The sequence below is a fragment of the Typha latifolia genome, chromosome 3, assembly GCF_019914945.1.
Source record: "Typha latifolia isolate L0001 chromosome 3, TyphaL0001v2, whole genome shotgun sequence".
Lineage (NCBI taxonomy): Eukaryota > Viridiplantae > Streptophyta > Magnoliopsida > Poales > Typhaceae > Typha > Typha latifolia.
In genome coordinates this window covers 17,622,606-17,641,080 of record NC_133088.1, presented here as the reverse complement: position 1 = coordinate 17,641,080, position 18,475 = coordinate 17,622,606, and the positions used below count along the sequence as shown (strand labels likewise).

Here is an 18,475-nt window from a genome sequence, read left to right as displayed (position 1 = left end):
TTTCTTTTTTGGTGAGAATTTCTTTATTAGGTTTGGACAGTTGGCTTTCATTTGGTCCTAGTTGAAACCACCTTAGATTTACAAGGATAGAGCCAAACAACTCGATCGGACATTATTATTCATTTGATTGTGGAAGAAGTATAGTCTTTACTAGTTTATCTCAATATTGGATACCTACTTCTTTCTCTATCTCCTTTTTCATCCAATATTTTTATATTTATCTATAAAATATAATTATTAGTTTTCTTGTAATTAGACATCGCTTCAATCAACTATTATTTTAATTATTCTCTCTTTTTCTCTCATCTTCTCATCCATTCACTATAATGTATTTCACTCTTTGCCAAAATATTTTATAAATTTATTATTTATTATATCACATCAAATATAACTATCATATTATTAGATTTATTCATAAGTAACATTATAATAGCTTAAATTAAGCTTTCTCATGCAAGTTTAAAAATAAGAATAGCTAAACTAATTTAAAAATTATTTCACAACCTAAAATGTCACCTTAGCATATTATGATATGAGGTTCAGTCTAAAATTTTTCTGTTCTTTGTTTTAGACTAAATTGGCCAAACTCTTCTCCTTTTGAGGTAAACCTGAAAAGATATATTTTGCAATAAATCGCTACATCCAACTCGTTAATAAAGAACGCTATCATATATTTTGTTTTCTACGAAAATTCCCTTACGTTCTCTCCGTTTAATTGACCTTTGCAACGACAAAGTTGGCAGTTTAATTAGTTTACATGTCGAAAGAGGGATGCTTTCCAGTAAGAACAAAATAGGTGGTGCTCCCCAAAACTAGAAAAACAAAGTTGACACAAAAAGAGGGACGTAGCCTTGCTTCCTTCATGTACATGTCATCAGGAGTTTTGGCGAAGAATATAAAGTGCGATATATAGGAGCTGGATCTTTCATCCTCCCTTTTTGGTGATCTCACAAAACTCTGGTGATTGGAATCATCTACCTGTTATTGATAAGATTTATGAGCTTTTGTGGCCAATCACTTTGTCAATGCCAAGAGATTGCAAAAATGACATTTAAGCTGGGATTATAAGCTGGTGCTGTGCATCTCTTCCCTGTGAGACGATCCTTGTTACTTTGGCAATGATAGCATCCTATTAGTGACAGAAACCTAAGTTGCTTGTACTTTAGATCTCTTTCTTTCTTTTTCCCACAATGTCAAGTTAAGCCAATAGTTTTATAATTCATTGTTAAATGCTGCACTCTGCTTTGGTACTTCGTAATTAAAGACAAAGCCACTGTCTCCTTTCTACATAAATGAGTCTCCTTACGTGGCGCAGTCTGAGGCCGTCTCTTGCTGTGATGGACGGTCCAGAAATGGGTCGCAGGACAAGCGGCGGCGGGGTCTGACCTCACGTAAACAGTTGTCGCCTTCTTCTCAGCGTTGGCGTATCGCTGTCCGACCTCTATTTACAGAGATACCCCTCTCGTTTCACTTGTTACATCGGAGAATCTTATTGTAGTTGGACAAAGAGTTGTTCAACCATGGGCTGGAAGTTGGAACTGATCGCCTTAGGGGAAAGTCATCCGTCGGGGGAAGTGTTGGGTTGGGTCCCACATCTTGCGGTCCGAAGCTAACGGCCAAAGGACACGGGGGGTGATCGAAAGTGACGGCGCTAAATATCCAAAGGCGCCGGCGAGTTTAGCGTAGTCGTTCGATTTACTTTCGCTTGCTGTTCTTGGAACAAGTTTCTTGAGTTCGTAAACTTGCTCTCGAATTCTTGCGCAGTTGATGTTCGAGATATTGCCTGAATTAGATTGAACGCTTTTCCTATTGTTTATCATTACTGATAGCTTGATATAAAGCGTGCCTTCTTCGTAGGATGTCATATTAGTTTCGGTGAGACATGCAATCTTTAATTTGGATCACGTGCTTGATGTTTTGGTTGGTCTTTTCTTTATTTCGTACTCTTTGGGCTTGACTCAATTCTAAATTTTCCATAGAAAACTGGTTAGATTAGCACGACAAACTCTAATCTTTGATGCTCCTATAAATGTGTGTGATGATTGATGATATATCGATTATAAATAATTACTACATAGTTAATAGCTTGTATCAGTGCTTCTAAGATGTGAAATGCATTGGATGGTAAACCGCAAGTTATAGCCGCAACTTTATTATTGAATTATGTTCAACTGTTATGCTTGGATGAGCTACAATAATCATTTTTCGTACTCTCTGTTGCATATAGCAGGGCTCCAGAATCTGGAATCTCATGCCACAGGCCCCTCATGCTTTCTAAATATCCTTCTAGGCTTCCAGAGCACCTTCATATGACATCATGGAAATATTGCAAAAGGTTGTGAAAATTTATGAGTTACTCGAAGTGCCTGTTGTGTCGTTTAAGCTCTGTGATCGCAGTGAGTATTCCTTTATAAACTTAGAGAATGCGGAATCCTCCCTTTCCAGCAACCTGGATGGACTATCATATTCTAGAATCCTTCCTGCTCAAATAAGAGAATCAACTGAATCAATTGTACCATATAAATCAAGTAAAACTAAATTCAGTTTACCTCTTTAATCTTGTCTATAAATATTCTAATATTAGAAAAACTCTTACCTTCACTGAGAACAAGAATGAGGTCACTATCTATGACTGTGTGAATTCTGTGAGCTATTGTTAGCACAGTGCAGTCTTTAAATTCACGGCGGATTGTTTCTTGGATGATTCCATCAGTAGCAGAGTCAACCGAAGCAGTTGCTTCATCAAGAACGAGAATGTTGCTCCTCTTCAACAGAACTCTTCCAAGACAAAACAACTGCCTCTGTCCAACACTCCAGTTCTCCCCATTTTCGACAACTGCAAGAAACTGCTTGTAAAATTTCTAGTGATGCTATTTGAGTAGGAATTGCATTGAAGTCAAGTTTTATGCTATTATATAAATTATGAAAGGACAAATCTTACCTGTTGAATCCAACTTCTTCTCACTTTCACGGATTAGGTCACCAAGTTGACACTTATCCAATACCTGCCATAACAAGCTCGTTACATTTTACAATTTACTCCTCATTTATTTCCCTAAAAAGTTGTTCTTTGTTGTAGAAGATTGTTTTGATAGGCTGTTAAATATGTGTTGCAACTAAATTCTTTTATGGCTGACATGAATAGCTGATGTTTACGCATTCCGGACCAAATTGGCTAAGAGTTGGCAGAAATACAGAAAACAGTAAGAACATATGCTTCAGCTTTTCATCTTCATGGAGCAGATTATATTCTCATATTTCTATCTGTATTCTGGTTACGATGATAAGTTGGTAACATTTGATAACTTATGTTGCTCTCTTGCTTTTCTTACTTTGTCATTGTTTTTTCTGCTGATTAGATGCATGTAAGGTGTCACTATATTATTACTGGTATTATACTTTCTGACGTAGCAGTTAGAACTTAATAACTTCAGAACATATTTACTTAATTCTTGCAATGAATTTTCAGAAATATCCTTCCAATCATAGCAACAGAAATCTTGTTTCATTATGAATTAGCGAGAAGATTTATGAACTTGCCTCCCATATACGCTGATCTGAGTATTCCTTCAGTGGATCAAGATTTCCTCTCACAGTGCCCTCGAACATTGTTGGGTCCTGAGGGATGATGCTAAGCCTGGATCGCAAATCATGAAGACCTATCTTGCAGATGTCTACATCGTCAATATCAATTGTCCCTTCCCTTGGTTCAACAATCCGGAAAAGGGCTTGGATTAAAGTTGATTTCCCACTACCAGTTCTTCCTACAACACCTACCTTTTTCCTTCCTGGAATTGTACATGTTATATTCCTTAGTACAGATGGTAGGTGCTCTGCATATCTAACCTGTTGAAGAAGAGAAATCATATTGAAGTGAAACACAAATTCCAATTAGAAGTAAAATTAGGCCTTTCATTAGGGTAATAATTTCGCACACATCAAAATGCAAGCATCTATATCTCTTCACATGTTTGAATTATTTTCAGAAACTATCAGCAGGATCATGCAAGTGTATTATAACTCTCAGTCTTAGATGGAGTCATTTTGCAGACCTTTTATTTTCTTTTGTATGTGTGCATTTATTAGCATATAAGCACGTCTTTCACACTTTTGTGCAGATTTATGTGTATAAGAATATCTTGTCCATGATAAGCATCATACCTCCAAGTTCTTAATGTATATAGTTCCATTTTCTGGCCAATTGCTTGGTGGCCTGCAGTCTTCGACCAGTAAAGGAGCTTCACTACGAATTCTAGAGTATTGCAGTATTCTTTCAACTGAGATCATTTTATTTTCTGCATTGCATATATTCCAGATGATAGTTGCAAGTTGTGAATTAAGATTTAATCCATAAGTCACTGCCAGTCCAGCGATGCCTGCCCAAATATACAACAAATAGGAAGGCTTAACATCTAGCAGTAACAGAAAATTTGAAAGCTTCTGTTTTAACAAAGGATATAGACTAACTAAAACTCACTTGGATTTATAAAACCTTCAGGAAGGCTGACAAGCAAGACCAACGAGAATGCAAAGACAAAATTGGATAGCAAGTTCAGTCTGAAGGAAAGCCATTCCAATGCAGAAATATTATGGAACCATGGCCTGGAGTGTCTATCAATGAGACCGAGGTTTACTTTGCTGAACCGGTCTTCCTGTTCAAATGCTCTGATAGTTGCAGCACCAGAAAGTGTTTCTGCAAAATGATGAAGGATTGGAGCTCTTTGAATTCCCGATAGGCGTGCCAGTTCTCTAGCTGTTGGTATGTAGTATCGCTGCAGTGACAGTATTGCTAAGGATTCAATTTTCTATTTCCTTAATATCTTCAGAAAAGTCACTGCAATTATTAGTTCTATCAAATTTGACCTGCACAACGTCTAGTCTAAAGGATATTTAGGGTATGAGACCTCTTACCTGATACCACATGCAGATGACTGTCACCGGAATGAAGATGGCAAAAACTGGCCATGCAACTTGCGACATTACCGCGATGGTGCCCAGAATTTGTATTACTGAAAATGCACACCAGCCTAACTTTCCTGATATTTCCAAATCTAGCACGCTTTGATCTGTGGAGACCTATTAGATGAGAGAAGTCTATAAGAAGTCCAAAAATTATGTGCATGCGTTGTATTTTACATGGCCAAAACAACCACCTAACCTTCAGTTCCAACTACTAGGAGTCAATATGTTCTACATGGACGCCAGAGTTAAATAATACTCACCCTATTTAAGATTCTCCCTGTTGGTGTGGAATCAAAGAAGGACATAGGGGCACGCATGATGCAGTGGAGCATGTTCTTGAAGAACTTTTCTGACGTCAGTAGTCCAACCACTGCTACAAGCGTGGCGCGTATCAAGACACAAAATGAACTTCCAACTGATAAGCATATATATACTAAGAAGAGGAAATTGATTCCCACTGGTGGGTCAGTTTCTGTTGTTGGAGGAGAAGCCCATGCCATCCAATAGTTGCTTGCTACCTGAAGTATTTGGAAGAATGACTGTGCTATGATGATTAATGGTATTAATGAGCCACCTCGAAGCGCTCTCAGGTATGTCAAATAGACCTGCTTGCCAATGCCTCCTTTTTCTCTTTCTTCATCTTGCATTAGCCTCCCTCTTTCTGTGATATCTTGACAAAGATCCTGTCCAGACTCTTGCTTACTTATACCTTGGAATTGATTATTTGTTTCTTCTTCATCACAGTCATTACTGCTTGATACTTTTGCTACTCCTATGCTATCTATTGAAAAAATTCTGCTTGAATTTTCGGCACTGAGAATAGATTCAAGAGCTTGGCTGTGAGCTCCGACTAAAATCTCAAACCCGATGTTTTGTTGAAGAAGCTCATGAAATCGTCCTGCTTGTGCAATCCTACCATTTTTCATCACCTATTATGTTGCATCTTGTTATCAGTATTATCTAACCAAATAATGTCAGCAGTGTACATGTCAGAAAAAATTTCTTTAGATGTTATCTGGTTATTGTACTCTGTTTTCTGAAAGTATTTAGCATATTGATTTACAATGCTAAATATGCTCTTTTCTGCTTACCAGGATAAGGTCTGCAGCTGGAAGAAATTCAACTTGGTGGGTAACATAAAGTATAGTTTTGTCTTTAAGGAACCCCATCAGGCAATCCTGCATAAAACATGATATAGGTCTTTGAGCATTAGGATAAATACTCATGATTGTTGCTGATTTAGGTATCACATAATTGGAAAATGAGTGAAGCTGGGAGGAAAATGTTGAGATGGATAAGTAACTTCTAGAAAAAAGAGAATAAAAACTAAAAAGTAACTATACCAGATTACCTGTTGGTAAGCTTGAAGTAGCATTAATCAAGGATAAGATGCAGAAATTGCATCTAGGATAGTCTTTTTTATATTTAACAAAGACTACACAATGACGAGAATTGGTTCAAATCAGGTCGAAGGTACATGCCTTTTCCGACTACTCATAGGGAGTTTATTGTCAAGGGAGAGGACAGCCAAAGTATGTAGGATAGAGAAAATGGGCAAAATATGATGACCCTCTAATCACTGGATTACATTTGGAAGTGTCAGAACCAAGAATATCTCAGAGCATTACATAGTATATGAAAGAGAATTAACAATAATGCTACTTTTTGCTAGATGAGGAAAAGGATGCACAAGGCATATGCTATAATATCCAGGTATGAGCAATTGCCAAATCAAACCTTGAAAAGTTGGCTCCCTGTTTGTGCATCTACTGCACTGAAAGGGTCATCAAGAAGGTAAATGTCGGCATCCTGGTAGACTGCTCTTGCTATTTGGATCCGTTGCTTCTGCCCCCCACTCATGTTAATTCCTCTTTCACCAATCTCTGTCAGGTCACCATTAGCAAAGAGCTCAAGGTCTTTTACCAATGCACATGCTTGTATAGTCTTTTCATATTTGTCGCTTTCATATGGATGTCCAAAGAGAATGTTTTCTCTGACATTCCCAGATAGAATCCATGGGGACTGAGGGACATATGCTTTTGTGCCACTAATTTTTACTGTTCCTCCCAATCTTGGTATTTCTCCAAGCATGCCTGATAATAAACTAGTTTTTCCTGACCCAACTGTCCCACAAATAGCAACTTTCATTCCTCTTTTCACCTTCAACTGTATATCTTTGAGTGTCGGAAGTTTGGATTCAGCATCCCAACTGAATATCCCGTGATCAATCTCTATGTCAAACTCTGCTTTGTATCTTGCAATAAACTCAACTGCATCAGATTTTATTTCATCTTCTTGGAGGTACATGGCGACCCTGTCAGCTGAAACTTTTCCCTGTGCAAGTGCTGAAAGCAAATCCGGGAGAGTGAAGATCGGTTCCTGTAGCATCCGGAAAGTTGCTAATGCAGAGAGAACTCTACCAGCTGTAAGAGGAATCCCCATCAATATACATGATCCGAATGTGACAGCTGAAATGAACGTGGGTGCTCCCCAAAATATGAAGGTTGTGAATGCCTGCAGTCTTAGAGACTTCCACAGCCAGTTATATTCAGTGCCCCGCAAGTCTTCTAACTTGTGAAGATACTCGATGTCCCAAGCTTGAAGTTTCAAAATCTTCATGCTTCGAAGAACTTCTGATGTTGCTTTCATTCTGTCATCTTTTGACTCCATGATCTTGGACTGGAATCGTTTCTGTATTCTAGTCAAAGGGATATTGAGAGCCATAATTATGACTGTCGCTGCTAATCCCACCAAAGCCCCCAAACCGAGATTTTTATGAAGAACATATATTGCCAAGGAGACTTGTATGGGTAACATCCATATGACATTTACAAACCAAACAACATCAGTAATTCTTTGGATATCTACACTCATATAGTTGATGATTTCTCCACTAGTATGGTTCTGTCTAGACTGGCTTGAAAGACGAAGTCCCTTTTGATATATCTGGGATATTAGAGAAGCCCTAAGGCACATTCCAAGCTGTCTAGCTCGGAAAACCCATTGTCTCTGAGCCACAGTCTCCACAATTTTAGCACTTAGAAATGTAGCCGCAAGAATGTAGCCTCTTTTCAATCCTTGCTGTCTTTCTCCACCTAGGAACATGACTAAATCATCAATTAGAGATGGCCCTACATAAGAAGCACTTGCACTTACAATTGCAAAGCTCGCATTAATTGCTGCTTTTTTTCTAATGAATATGAAGATTGCTCTGTAGATTGATGTGGTCCTCAAGCCACACCTTTCTGTTATACTCTTCAATATATTGCCAAATGAGTTAGAGCTGAACTCAGCAGAGTCTTTTATATCAATATCTGGTACTTCGTCCTGTTCTAGAGGCTTTTTGAGTCCAATGGCAAAAAGGGGGTTAAGCCAAGAGAAAGTGACCAGTTGTGGAAAACTTGCTCTTCCATATGGAGAATGCCTCTTAGTTTCTTTATGCTCTTCTGTTGATGTATGCAGTAATGGCTCTGTTGTGCTGCTATGTCTGAAGCTGATCCCTGTTTTCCCTCTGAAAGATATAACAAACAGATATGTGCAAGAAAGAAGCATCAACAGATCTGTATATTCTTCCACTTCTAGTGATGCATTGTCCAAGAAAATGGAGTTTATATCGATTACTAAGCAGATGACTGACTGAAAGAAGCTGCATATCCACCAAGCTCTGACAATCTGAGGAAGCTTCATACATTTTGTTTGCTGAAAATTGAATATTGCTACCAACAGAAGTATCCATGATATTGACTGGAGTATTTCTGCTAGACCTGACAACCAGTAATTGCAATGGTTTCCATTTCCTTGTGACAGCAAAAATATTAGTCTCAGCAAGTGACAGATTAACATCAGTAAGCAACACATTTTGCTGGCTTGGTATGAGATACCCAAGCTCATGTCTTCTGATCTATGCTCCTCCGGAGAAGACTTATAACTTGTTGTCTTGATTCTATGCCTGTAACAATTGATTCTTTTGTATAGAAACTGAGCTGAGAAGCTAACAATAAACACAAGATGGATGAACACAAAAAGAATTGCCCAGGAACAAGGTGAAATCATCTGCGGCAGCCATCCTTTCCAATATAGCAGTAAATGAGAATCTGCAGAGTCATGAGATCAAGTCATCCATGACCCAGAAACGAAGAATAAAAGGTAATGGGCATAGGTAATATAAAATTTGTTTATCTTCACCTTTCTTTAGTAAAACAGATTATAATTTTCTGTTATTTTGTTATTGATCATATGTGAAAGTTACAGCTAGGATCTTTCTTTGCTAAGTTGGTTTTTGTAGGTGTGCTTTCATTTCTTTACTCAGTTAAATGTTGTCGTTCAAATTAATATGCATGGCTTAACTTTCAGCATAATGTTTAATTCAGCTCAATTCATGGTAACACATAATGCTTTCAATGTTCATGACAGTATTCACCATACTATTTAGCAGTCCAGAGTATTGAATTTAAGTCACATCAAAGATTACGAAAAAGGTAATATAGATCCTTAATGTATGGCCTTCCTTTCTGATTCACAGGATGTTAACAAAGTAAACAAAATCTATCCCTGTATGTTCTATTGGCTGTGTAACTATTTTCATTACTAAAGATATCATTTGCTAAGCTCATATAGTGATGTGTTCTATGTGCAATATATAACCAGTTCGTTCAAACTTCAAAGTAATGTATTGGGATATCAATTATTGAAATTGTAAAGTGTAAACCACCTTGTACACTGAAAAGTAGAACTGCAACTTGTATGTCTAGATGTGAGATTGTCTTGTATTTATTAACCATACACTTAGTTTTACATATCTTAAAATGTTCATGTAAAATACTTCTCGGACGTGACATGAGTTTATATTCCCATAGGCACATCGCTTATCTTTAATTTCTTTTCATCTACATGGAAATCATCCAGAAATCTAACAAAGATATCATGGTCTACAAATTTGTAACTAAACAGCTTCATGAGATAGATCTTACTTGACAAATCAAATATTTCATCGAACAACTGCTTCGGTTGGCTCATTCTTGTGACTGCTTCCTTGGCAATTCTTAGAACTGGGTTTTCTCTATCCATTGGTGCAACAAAGGCCAGGACTTGTTGTAGATCACAAGGGAAGAGAAAAAGAGAATGCAGTGGTAAAGAGCAACAGGTTAATATAGAAAAAGTTGAGGGTGAGGGTGAGGGTGAGGGTGAGGGTGAGGGTGAGGGTGACAACGACTCTGACGCAGGCTTCTATTAGGAACAAACTTTTGTAGTTAGTTTAATGCATGGGTTTGTTTGGAGGTGGTGTTGGCATTTGGAAAAAAGAGACAGCAATACAAAAAGGCAGATAAATCCTGAGCATTAAGGGGGAGATCTCACATGGTTGTTTTTTTGAAAGAAGTGGACGCCTTTGTTGTTGTTTTTTCTGTTTTTTGTTTTGGACAGAGTAGTTGGAGGACTCTCTGATTATGAGATTGTCACGGTTTTCTTAATTTGGTGGAGAGCATTATAATATGGATGGACTCCAAAGAGAAACAGGAAGTCTAATGCAAAGAATAAAAAAAAAAAACAACCGAGATCCTGATATTGCCTCCTCTGTGAGACCCAACTTTGCACCCAAGAGAAGAAAAAGTTATGAGAAGATAATTAAATTTTAGGGTGAGAAAGGAGAAATAGAGAGAAAATTGTCTCTTTAAATGAAAAATAAATTTTCTTTTCTTTCTTTCTGTTTTTTCATAGTTTAGAATATCTTCTTTATCTGGTTTTGGCAATTGGCTTCTATTTTGGTCCTAGTTGAAGCCAGCTTAGACGAACAAGGATAGAGACTAACAACTTGATCTGACATTACTATCTCTGCATATCACCACCTATATTTTAGGCTAAATTGGCAAAACTATTCTCCATTTGGCCTACCTGGAAAAGATATATTTGCAAGAAATTATTACATCCAACTAGTTCATAAGGACTGTTATCAGTATATTTTGTTTTCCTACGAAATATCCCTTATGTTCTCTTCCTTTCATTGACCTTTGCAACAAAAAGTGGGCAGTTTAATTATTTTATATGTCAAAAGAGGGATGTTTTTCCAGTAATGGCAAAATGTAGGTGGTGATTCGCAAAAATCTCTTAAACTCGACCTGCTACTATTAAAGTAGAGAAGTACTATATATATATATATATAGTCTATGAGCAGAGAACCAAAAAACAAAGTGACACAAGAGTGACACATCTTTGCTTCCTTCATGTACGTGTCATCAGGAATTCTAGCAAAGGAGATGAAGTGCGATAGGAGCTGGATCTTTTATTCTTCCTTTTTAGTGCCACATTTTATCTCAAAAAATTCTGGTGATTGGAGTCATCTACTCGTTATTGATAAGATTCATCAGCTTTTATGGCCAATCACTTTGTCAATTCCAAGGCTGCAAAAATGACATTTAAACTAGGATATAAGCTGGTGCATTTCTTCCTTATGAGACAAGCTCTGTTACTTAAGCAATGAAAGCATTACATTAGTGACAGAAACATAAGTTATTTGTACTTAAGCTCAAATTTTCCACAAAGTCAAGTTAAGCTAATAGTTTTATAGTTCATTGTTGACCTCCAAGAGATTGAAAGACGACATTTAACTTAGGATATAAGCTGGTGCATTTCTTTCGTAAGAGAAAATCTTTGTTACTTAAGCAATGATAACATCATATTAGTGACAGAAATATAAGCTGTTTGTACCTAAGCTCATTTTTGTCCACAAGGTCAAGTTAAGTCAATAGTTTTATATTTCATTGTTAACTGCTGCACTTCTTTCCTACTTAATGATTAAAGGCAAAGCCACTATCTCCTTTATACTAAAGACAAGTGTTTTTTTTATCAAGGCATGGCAGATGAGTCACCTTCTGCTTTCTGAACTCCTTTTAACTAGTCTCACTTTTTCTTTGCAGGCTACATGAGCATCTTTCCACCAAATCATCACATGGGTATCAACTTCAGAGTTCATTGAACTCTAGTTGCGGTGCACCAGTGAGTCTAATAAGGAATGGCTCACACAAATCTCAAGAATAAGCTCTTAATATATACCCACTTACCAAGGTGATTTTTATAAGTTGTCTGAACAAAGGGATACTGCCAAATTCTGTAAGCAGTCCAAATTCGCTCATTGGAATATCCTCGTCCTTGATTGGAATCATGCTATTCTTTCTCCAAGGATGGATCAATGAACCAGAGTGAACAAAGAAATGGAAAGTGGTGAAAGTTGAAAGACTGAAAGGGACTTTGGGCTTTGGCTTGCATGCTTGCATGAAGTGGGGGGACAAAAGAAAATGGGCAGATGGGGATTAGGTTGCTGGTGCTGCCACTTTGTGATCTTGGAAGCATATGAGTGTTTCTGTAAGCATTCCATAAATATTAGGTTTTGTAAGACACTTACGGTAGTGGTAGGACTTCTGGGATCTTCTCCTCCAAGTTAGTGGAACTCCACTCCTACTGGGGGATAAAATGGACAGCTCTATATCACCCCTATACTGTGTTTTCACATCTGTATATTGTTGGATGTTTTATTGTGGTTGAAAACAAAAGTATTGTGGTATCAAGTTTATCTCATCTTGGTCATGTACACCTCTTTGCTTTCATCAAAGGCTGATGTATATGAAAAATATTGGAGAATCTAGTATGAACTCAAAGATGGAACGTCATTTATCACAGGTGTCACATTTACACGCCAGGAGTTACATGATTGAAACTTTTCCATCTTATTTAGGCATAGATCTTTTCCAGATCTTCCTCTCAAACTATTGGCCAACTCTATGTTCACTCACAATGTCCCTGTACAAAAAAGGGCTTAAGTGCGTCCAAGATTAGCATGCTGTGTACTGAAAGCAGGATAAGGAATCTCAAGGACTGACCTTGTGGAAAGGGAACTTCTGAAGATAACTCGGATACTACGTGATTGCTTAGAATTCATCTTTGTGACGAAATTATTCCTCGGCCCAAATTTAACCCCCACACTACTAGTCCTTGTTGATCAAAGATTTCGAAATGCGATATTAATGGTTTGATAACGAAATTTAAACATACAGTAATGACTTTTTAGTTGCGTCCAGAATCAACATTTTTAATATGAACACAAGGATGCATGCGTTATTTAAGGGCTAAAAAAGAGAGTGTGACGTGGCTGGATATCCAATGTGGATACATCACACGTGGCAGACAGATAGCATCGGGGCCACCAAGGGAGGCGACCAACCCTGGCTCCTCACATCAGTAAAGAAAAAGGAGTTTCGACATAACATTATTATAGAAAACGGCGCCCAGAAGACGACATCGGGAAGGGAAAGGAAGGGATCAATTGGAGGACCCGAAAAGGGACAAGCAACAAGAGACCACATCTCGGGTCCCACAACCGCCTTTTATTTACAGCCACATGTCGGCTAGCCGAAAAGGCGCGAGACGACGTGGCGCGACTCTCCGCCACGGAAGAAAAAGCCGGGTCGGGCGGAAAGTCACCCGCGTGCGCTTCGTAGACCAGGGGTGGGGATGTGGGTGCACGGTGGGACGGTGCGGATACCCTTCCGGTGTAGCTCGGCGAGGACGGCGTCGGTGGAGGGTGGCTTGAGGCCTAAAGGGAGGGGAAGCCACGGCTTGCTCATCGCCTCCTTTACCACTTCGTCGATCACCTCCTCGCCCTAATTAACATCAATATAATCAGTGATTTCTTTTTTCTTCATTTCGCACCCCTAACATTATATTTTCTTACAGTTTAATATAAAACACTCAATTTGGGGTTTAAGTATATATATATAAACTAATGGATCGTAAGCAGTAAGATTACCAGATGAGAGCCATTGGAATCTTTGTTTCTATCTCTGAAAACATCCGAGATATTGCTCATGAGTGGCCTCTGCAATTGTTAAGGAATTCATGAATGAGATGTCCATATAGATATATATATATATATTAAAAAAATCATGATGGTGAGAGAGTTTGCACTCACTGGAGAAGGGATGGGGATATGGCCATATGGGGGAATCACTGGGCAACCCCATGCATCAGGATGGATCTGAAATACAACGGCAGAGTAATGTCAATAGGATCAAGAGGATTAAAATGATGACAATATATAGAATTTTTTGGTGGCTTGCTTACCCCAGGGTAAGTGTTCCAATGCCAAGTTTCTGGAGGTGGATGCCATCCTTGAAATCCAGCAGTTCCCCACAAATGAGCACCAGGGTGGTGATAACTTTGGTAATTCCAAGCAGGGTAGAGCAGGCTTTGTGGAACACCATAGCTGGGGTGATGAAATGGAGGGTATGCCATCAGAGGCTTTTGCATGTACCCCCTTGCAGTGAGATCACCCTGTGTCTGCCATCTATTGTTTTCATCCTTCGGCAGGATATGCCTTCTGTGCATTCGATATTTCTGCAAGATATATAGACAGTATTGTCAATCACGCATTTGTTTTTGTTATATGATCTTCATGTTTTCTCTGATGAACCATTCAGCTGACCTGCAAATGGCTAGCAATATTGTGCCTGGTCAAGCCTTCCACTTTCATTAAATCCAGGATCTTTGAAGGGATGGCTTGGTCTATCCCCAGCTGCTCAACAGCTTGAACAAATCTTTTGTGCAGTTCTGGAGTCCAGTCAACCTGATGCACCCAAAGATTAAACTAGATTCATCAAAAGAGGTTTTGTTTTTCAAACTCTGTAACTTAACCGAAGACCAGGCTTATGTAACTTCAGGTGAATTTAGAGGGGAAATAGTCATAGTTTGTATTATACCTTAGTCTTCTTTTTGTTGCTTCTGCTTCCATGTGAGAAAGAATTACTATTTGGAAGTGATCTCTTTTTCTTTTGGTCATCTACTCTAGACTCAACAATACATTCACAATGCAAATTGGAATGAGAGCCTTCTTTAACAGCACTGCACTCATCAGTTCTGGAACTGCCTGCTGAATTAACCTCCTCTTCGAGCGTGGCATCTTCCGGCCTCGAGGGCAAAACTTCCTTATTACTAGGTGCAACAACTGAATTGTTGCAGGTATTGTCGACGGGTTTTGATTTATAGTTATCTAATTTCCTCACTTGTATCAAGTCTTTGGCATCCTCCATGCTATCCTTTTCTGTTGAGCAGTTATTTCTTTCTTCAGATTCTCCATTATCCAATAGTCGTCCTCCTTGATTCAATTGTGGAGTCGATGGTTCATCGAACCTATCAGTTTCTATTGCATTTTCATGATTCTTCTCCATGCTTTCAGATTTACATGTGATTTCAGATTTCCCTTCAGCTGCTTCTGATTCATGCTGAAGCACTGAAACAACTTTCTCCTTGATTGGTTTCAACGATTTGGAGAGGCCATTCTCTCCCGTGTTAAGTGCCTGATCAGGATTAATCAACTCAGAAGTCGGAAACATTTCAATGTTTCACTTCATGATTAGGTAATTTACAGATTTGAAGCATATAATTTAGATCCAAATTCACCTTGTGAACCACATGCTGCCATATGTTTCGCAATTTGTCTTCTGATAAAGGTTTCTGAAGAAACTCTGCTGCACCAATCTGGGCCAGAAATAGGGAAGACGAATACTTCTTAGGCTCGTCACGTAGCATTATTCTAAAGATATGATGCTTGATAATACTAAAACAACCATACACATACATAACTTCATGTAGATATGTATGTGTAGAAGCATTATAAGTAAACGAAGCTTACTGCGATACACTTCATCATGGTGTTTAGGCAACAAACATTTGAAATAACTGCACAGAAAAGAAACACAAATTGCGACGTTAATACCCAGTTAAGGTGCGCAATCTAATTCTGCTCTTCTTCAGTATCAGAACCATAAGTATGAGCAGGAAAGCAGGGTAGAGATGCAACTGCAAATACATAATACACATAACTCCAACTTGCCCCCACATCAAAGTGAAACCATAAGTACTTATTCTCAAATTTATCTTCAAATGTCGAGCGATTAATATATGCATGACAGAAAGATGTTCAACTATATATAACTAGTGACCCTGTGCCTGCAAGAACCTTATTGACCCCCATGGAATTATGCATCCAGCACTAGGCTTCAATATACTAGCAAAAGGGAATTGGAGAATTAGCAGGGCTAGTGTCTGCAGTTGGGCTCACCTATAACGGGAAGTTCCCGAGCCATTTCGAGAAATCTGAAGCTCTCTTGGCTGTTGTCAGTTGTAACCTACAAACAGTAGTTGCTACTTAGATACAAACTTATCATACTATTTCACTCCCGTTGCTATAATTCCACAAGATCGTCATTACCTCCATAACAGCAACATGAAAATTCCCTGCCTTCTTCGAGATTGCTTCTAGTGCCTCTCGGTTGTTGCAATACAAAGAAACTGCAAACATGCAATGTGTCAGGAGTTAAACAAGTGATCTGAATGACGAGAGTAAGCACACACACAAAAAAAAAAATTAAAAAATCTCAATTTTCCAAACAAGCTGGGAACATCACTAGTGTCCAAAAACTTGCTTTTTTTTTTACAACCACTTAATTAAGCTATAGTGATATTTGACCAAAAGGAGAGCGCAAAAGATAAATGTACCAATGTAGTCCATCTCTTCGAGCTTCATCTTGGTTTCAGCAGCTGAAGTGGAGTCCTCATCAAGGAGGAGAACCCTGAGGCCTTTTGGGAAGTCCTTCCACATAACCATATCATCAGGAGAGCAAACCATTTCCTGCTTCGCATCCTTCCTCTGGCATAAATCTATTTGACGACCCCATGAAACACTCAATAAAACCCCAAGTCCAAAATTCTGGTAAAAATAGCTTGAAACAAACAAAATGGCTCAAGACCCAGATCAGATCTCTGGCCTGGAACTAATTCAAAGATTCCAAGAACCCAAGAAAAGCTTTTGCATGATGGTATATAGTATATACCATGTCATGAAGAAGAGCACAAGACCCAGAAACCCATCAAGAGATCTTCTGTACTATAACAAGAAAGGTATCATGAGAAGCATCATTAGAAGATGAGCATATATCAAAAGCTACACAGGAAAATGAGGGCAGGAAAGGAGGCCTAATGGGTTCCTTCCTATAGAGCTAGAGAAGTGCTCTCTCTCTCTCTCTCTCTAAAATTGGACTTTTCTTGCTCTGCTTTCTGTCAAGTGGCAAAGAGAGAGAGGAGAGGGGTCGGTGCGAGAGTTATATGCAGCGTAAATAGTGCGGTTGGTTGATGGATGTGGAATACTGTCTTTACGTGTGAGGTTGCTGTCAGCTGCTCCAGGCCACAAGATAGAAGTCACAACTGTACATATATGAGAGGAAAAACTATAACGAGTCTATTAAAAAAAAAATCTTCGAGATTAGTACTATTAAAAATCTTCGATAATATCATGGCTGGATGCCTTGGTCTTCAGACCTCTGCAGAGGTTATTATCATCCCCCTCTTATTTTCTCAAGGATACGATGGGAGTCCGGGGGGACCAATTTGCTTTCATTAAGCTTACGTTACTTTTACGTCGACATAGGAATTCTCTCTGTTATTTGACTTTAATTTAACAGGACAATGGATTATATAAGCTAAAGCTCCTTTTCCCTCTTTATATTCCATTTCTCTGCTACTATTTCTATATTTTGATCCTATTGAAACATTGAATTTAAGTACAGACTAAGTTTTATTCTTTGTACGTTAGGACATCATATTTTTCTAACTAGTCTTTACCCGTGCTTCATTCTCAATATATAGCCCATGGTATTAGTTAGGAGCCTCATCTTTAATTAGTTAACCCTAGTTAGTGGTCCATTCCACATTATATTGTGTCTGGTCCACCAGCCACTAGACCTCACTCAGATCGAACTTTGATGTCTCTATCATATCTCACTTAGTATCAGGACAATCTTATTGCCAAAACACCGGTATTATATACCTAAATTACCTACGTATGCTGTACGTATTATACATATATACGCACGCATGCATTCATAAGGTGAAACTTTTTCACTTCGAGTCTTGAGATGGACCACAGTTTAATTTGCACTGTACCCACAACCACCATCTGTCAACATGAGGTGGCATTGAATATGAGGTATAAATAGCGCCACGTCAACAGGACAGTGAGATGAGGTACACATTCTCACGTGCCACTTGGGGGTGAGGTCACGGGTGGTAGCTCACGAGGTTGATCTTGAGATGGGCAACAGAGTAAGTTTGATACTGTAGACTGTATGTATAACTAATAAATGAAGATAATAATTAAAGGAGTTTTAGAAACTTTGATCCATTGATAGATAGATAGATAGACCACAACTGGATAACTGTTATATATAGATCAAAAGTCCACGTCTAGATAGCCCCATAAATATATAAATTCTCTTGTTGGTTTATCTATCCTGCCCAATAACTCTTAAACCCTATCCATAGCCATCAATAGATAGGCATGCAGTTCCAAGTCTTCAAATCCAACAGCAACCACAACTTCATTCTTCTCTGCAGTTATTAGCCCTTTTTGTGTTTCAAACTTTCAATGCATACTGTTTACAACTCAATGATGCAACAGTGCAAGCAGGAT

At 38.4% G+C, this 18,475-nt stretch overlaps 2 protein-coding genes and 2 long non-coding RNA genes across 4 annotated transcripts; 1 reads left to right on the top strand and 3 right to left on the bottom strand.

The window, feature by feature from the left end:
* Window positions 1-2,122: 2,122 nt before the first annotated feature.
* On the bottom strand, window positions 2,123-10,104 carry LOC140783638 (putative ABC transporter C family member 15). The gene is made up of 11 exons (XM_073130581.1): window positions 9,933-10,104; window positions 6,700-9,056; window positions 6,054-6,140; window positions 5,223-5,891; window positions 4,912-5,076; window positions 4,478-4,772; window positions 4,162-4,376; window positions 3,541-3,846; window positions 2,942-3,005; window positions 2,597-2,836; window positions 2,123-2,480 (listed from the first exon to the last, which is right to left on the bottom strand). Exons 1-11 carry the CDS (start codon window positions 10,027-10,029, stop codon window positions 2,347-2,349), a joined length of 4,629 nt encoding a protein of 1,542 aa, XP_072986682.1. The 5' UTR covers window positions 10,030-10,104; the 3' UTR covers window positions 2,123-2,346.
* LOC140783640 (uncharacterized) lies at window positions 8,968-12,531 on the top strand. Its single transcript, XR_012108163.1, has 2 exons — window positions 8,968-9,108; window positions 11,874-12,531. It is a non-coding gene; the product is annotated as an uncharacterized lncRNA (long non-coding RNA).
* Window positions 12,532-12,601: 70 nt separating this feature from the next.
* Window positions 12,602-12,949, bottom strand: LOC140783641 (uncharacterized). The gene is made up of 2 exons (XR_012108164.1): window positions 12,834-12,949; window positions 12,602-12,753 (listed from the first exon to the last, which is right to left on the bottom strand). It is a non-coding gene; the product is annotated as an uncharacterized lncRNA (long non-coding RNA).
* LOC140783639 (two-component response regulator-like APRR2) lies at window positions 12,946-17,076 on the bottom strand. Its single transcript, XM_073130582.1, has 12 exons — window positions 16,842-17,076; window positions 16,507-16,668; window positions 16,220-16,299; window positions 16,070-16,136; window positions 15,641-15,687; window positions 15,409-15,486; window positions 14,709-15,305; window positions 14,435-14,575; window positions 14,074-14,346; window positions 13,922-13,987; window positions 13,760-13,828; window positions 12,946-13,613 (listed from the first exon to the last, which is right to left on the bottom strand). Exons 2-12 carry the CDS (start codon window positions 16,634-16,636, stop codon window positions 13,431-13,433), a joined length of 1,731 nt encoding a protein of 576 aa, XP_072986683.1. The 5' UTR covers window positions 16,637-16,668; window positions 16,842-17,076; the 3' UTR covers window positions 12,946-13,430.
* Window positions 17,077-18,475: the final 1,399 nt, after the last annotated feature.

Coding starts and splice junctions, on each gene's coding strand:
- LOC140783638 (XM_073130581.1), bottom strand. CDS start 10,029: ATGGATAGAGAAAACCCAGTTCTAAGAATTGCCAAGGAAGCAGTCACA. Junction 4,773..4,911: donor TCATCTGCATGTGGTATCAG/GTAAGAGGTCTC, acceptor CTGTCACTGCAG/CGATACTACATACCAACAGC. Junction 4,377..4,477: donor TGAAGGTTTTATAAATCCAA/GTGAGTTTTAGT, acceptor ATATTTGGGCAG/GCATCGCTGGACTGGCAGTG.
- LOC140783639 (XM_073130582.1), bottom strand. CDS start 16,636: ATGGTTTGCTCTCCTGATGATATGGTTATGTGGAAGGACTTCCCAAAA. Junction 16,137..16,219: donor TTCATGTTGCTGTTATGGAG/GTAATGACGATC, acceptor TACTGTTTGTAG/GTTACAACTGACAACAGCCA. Junction 13,988..14,073: donor ATTGGAACACTTACCCTGGG/GTAAGCAAGCCA, acceptor GTTGTATTTCAG/ATCCATCCTGATGCATGGGG.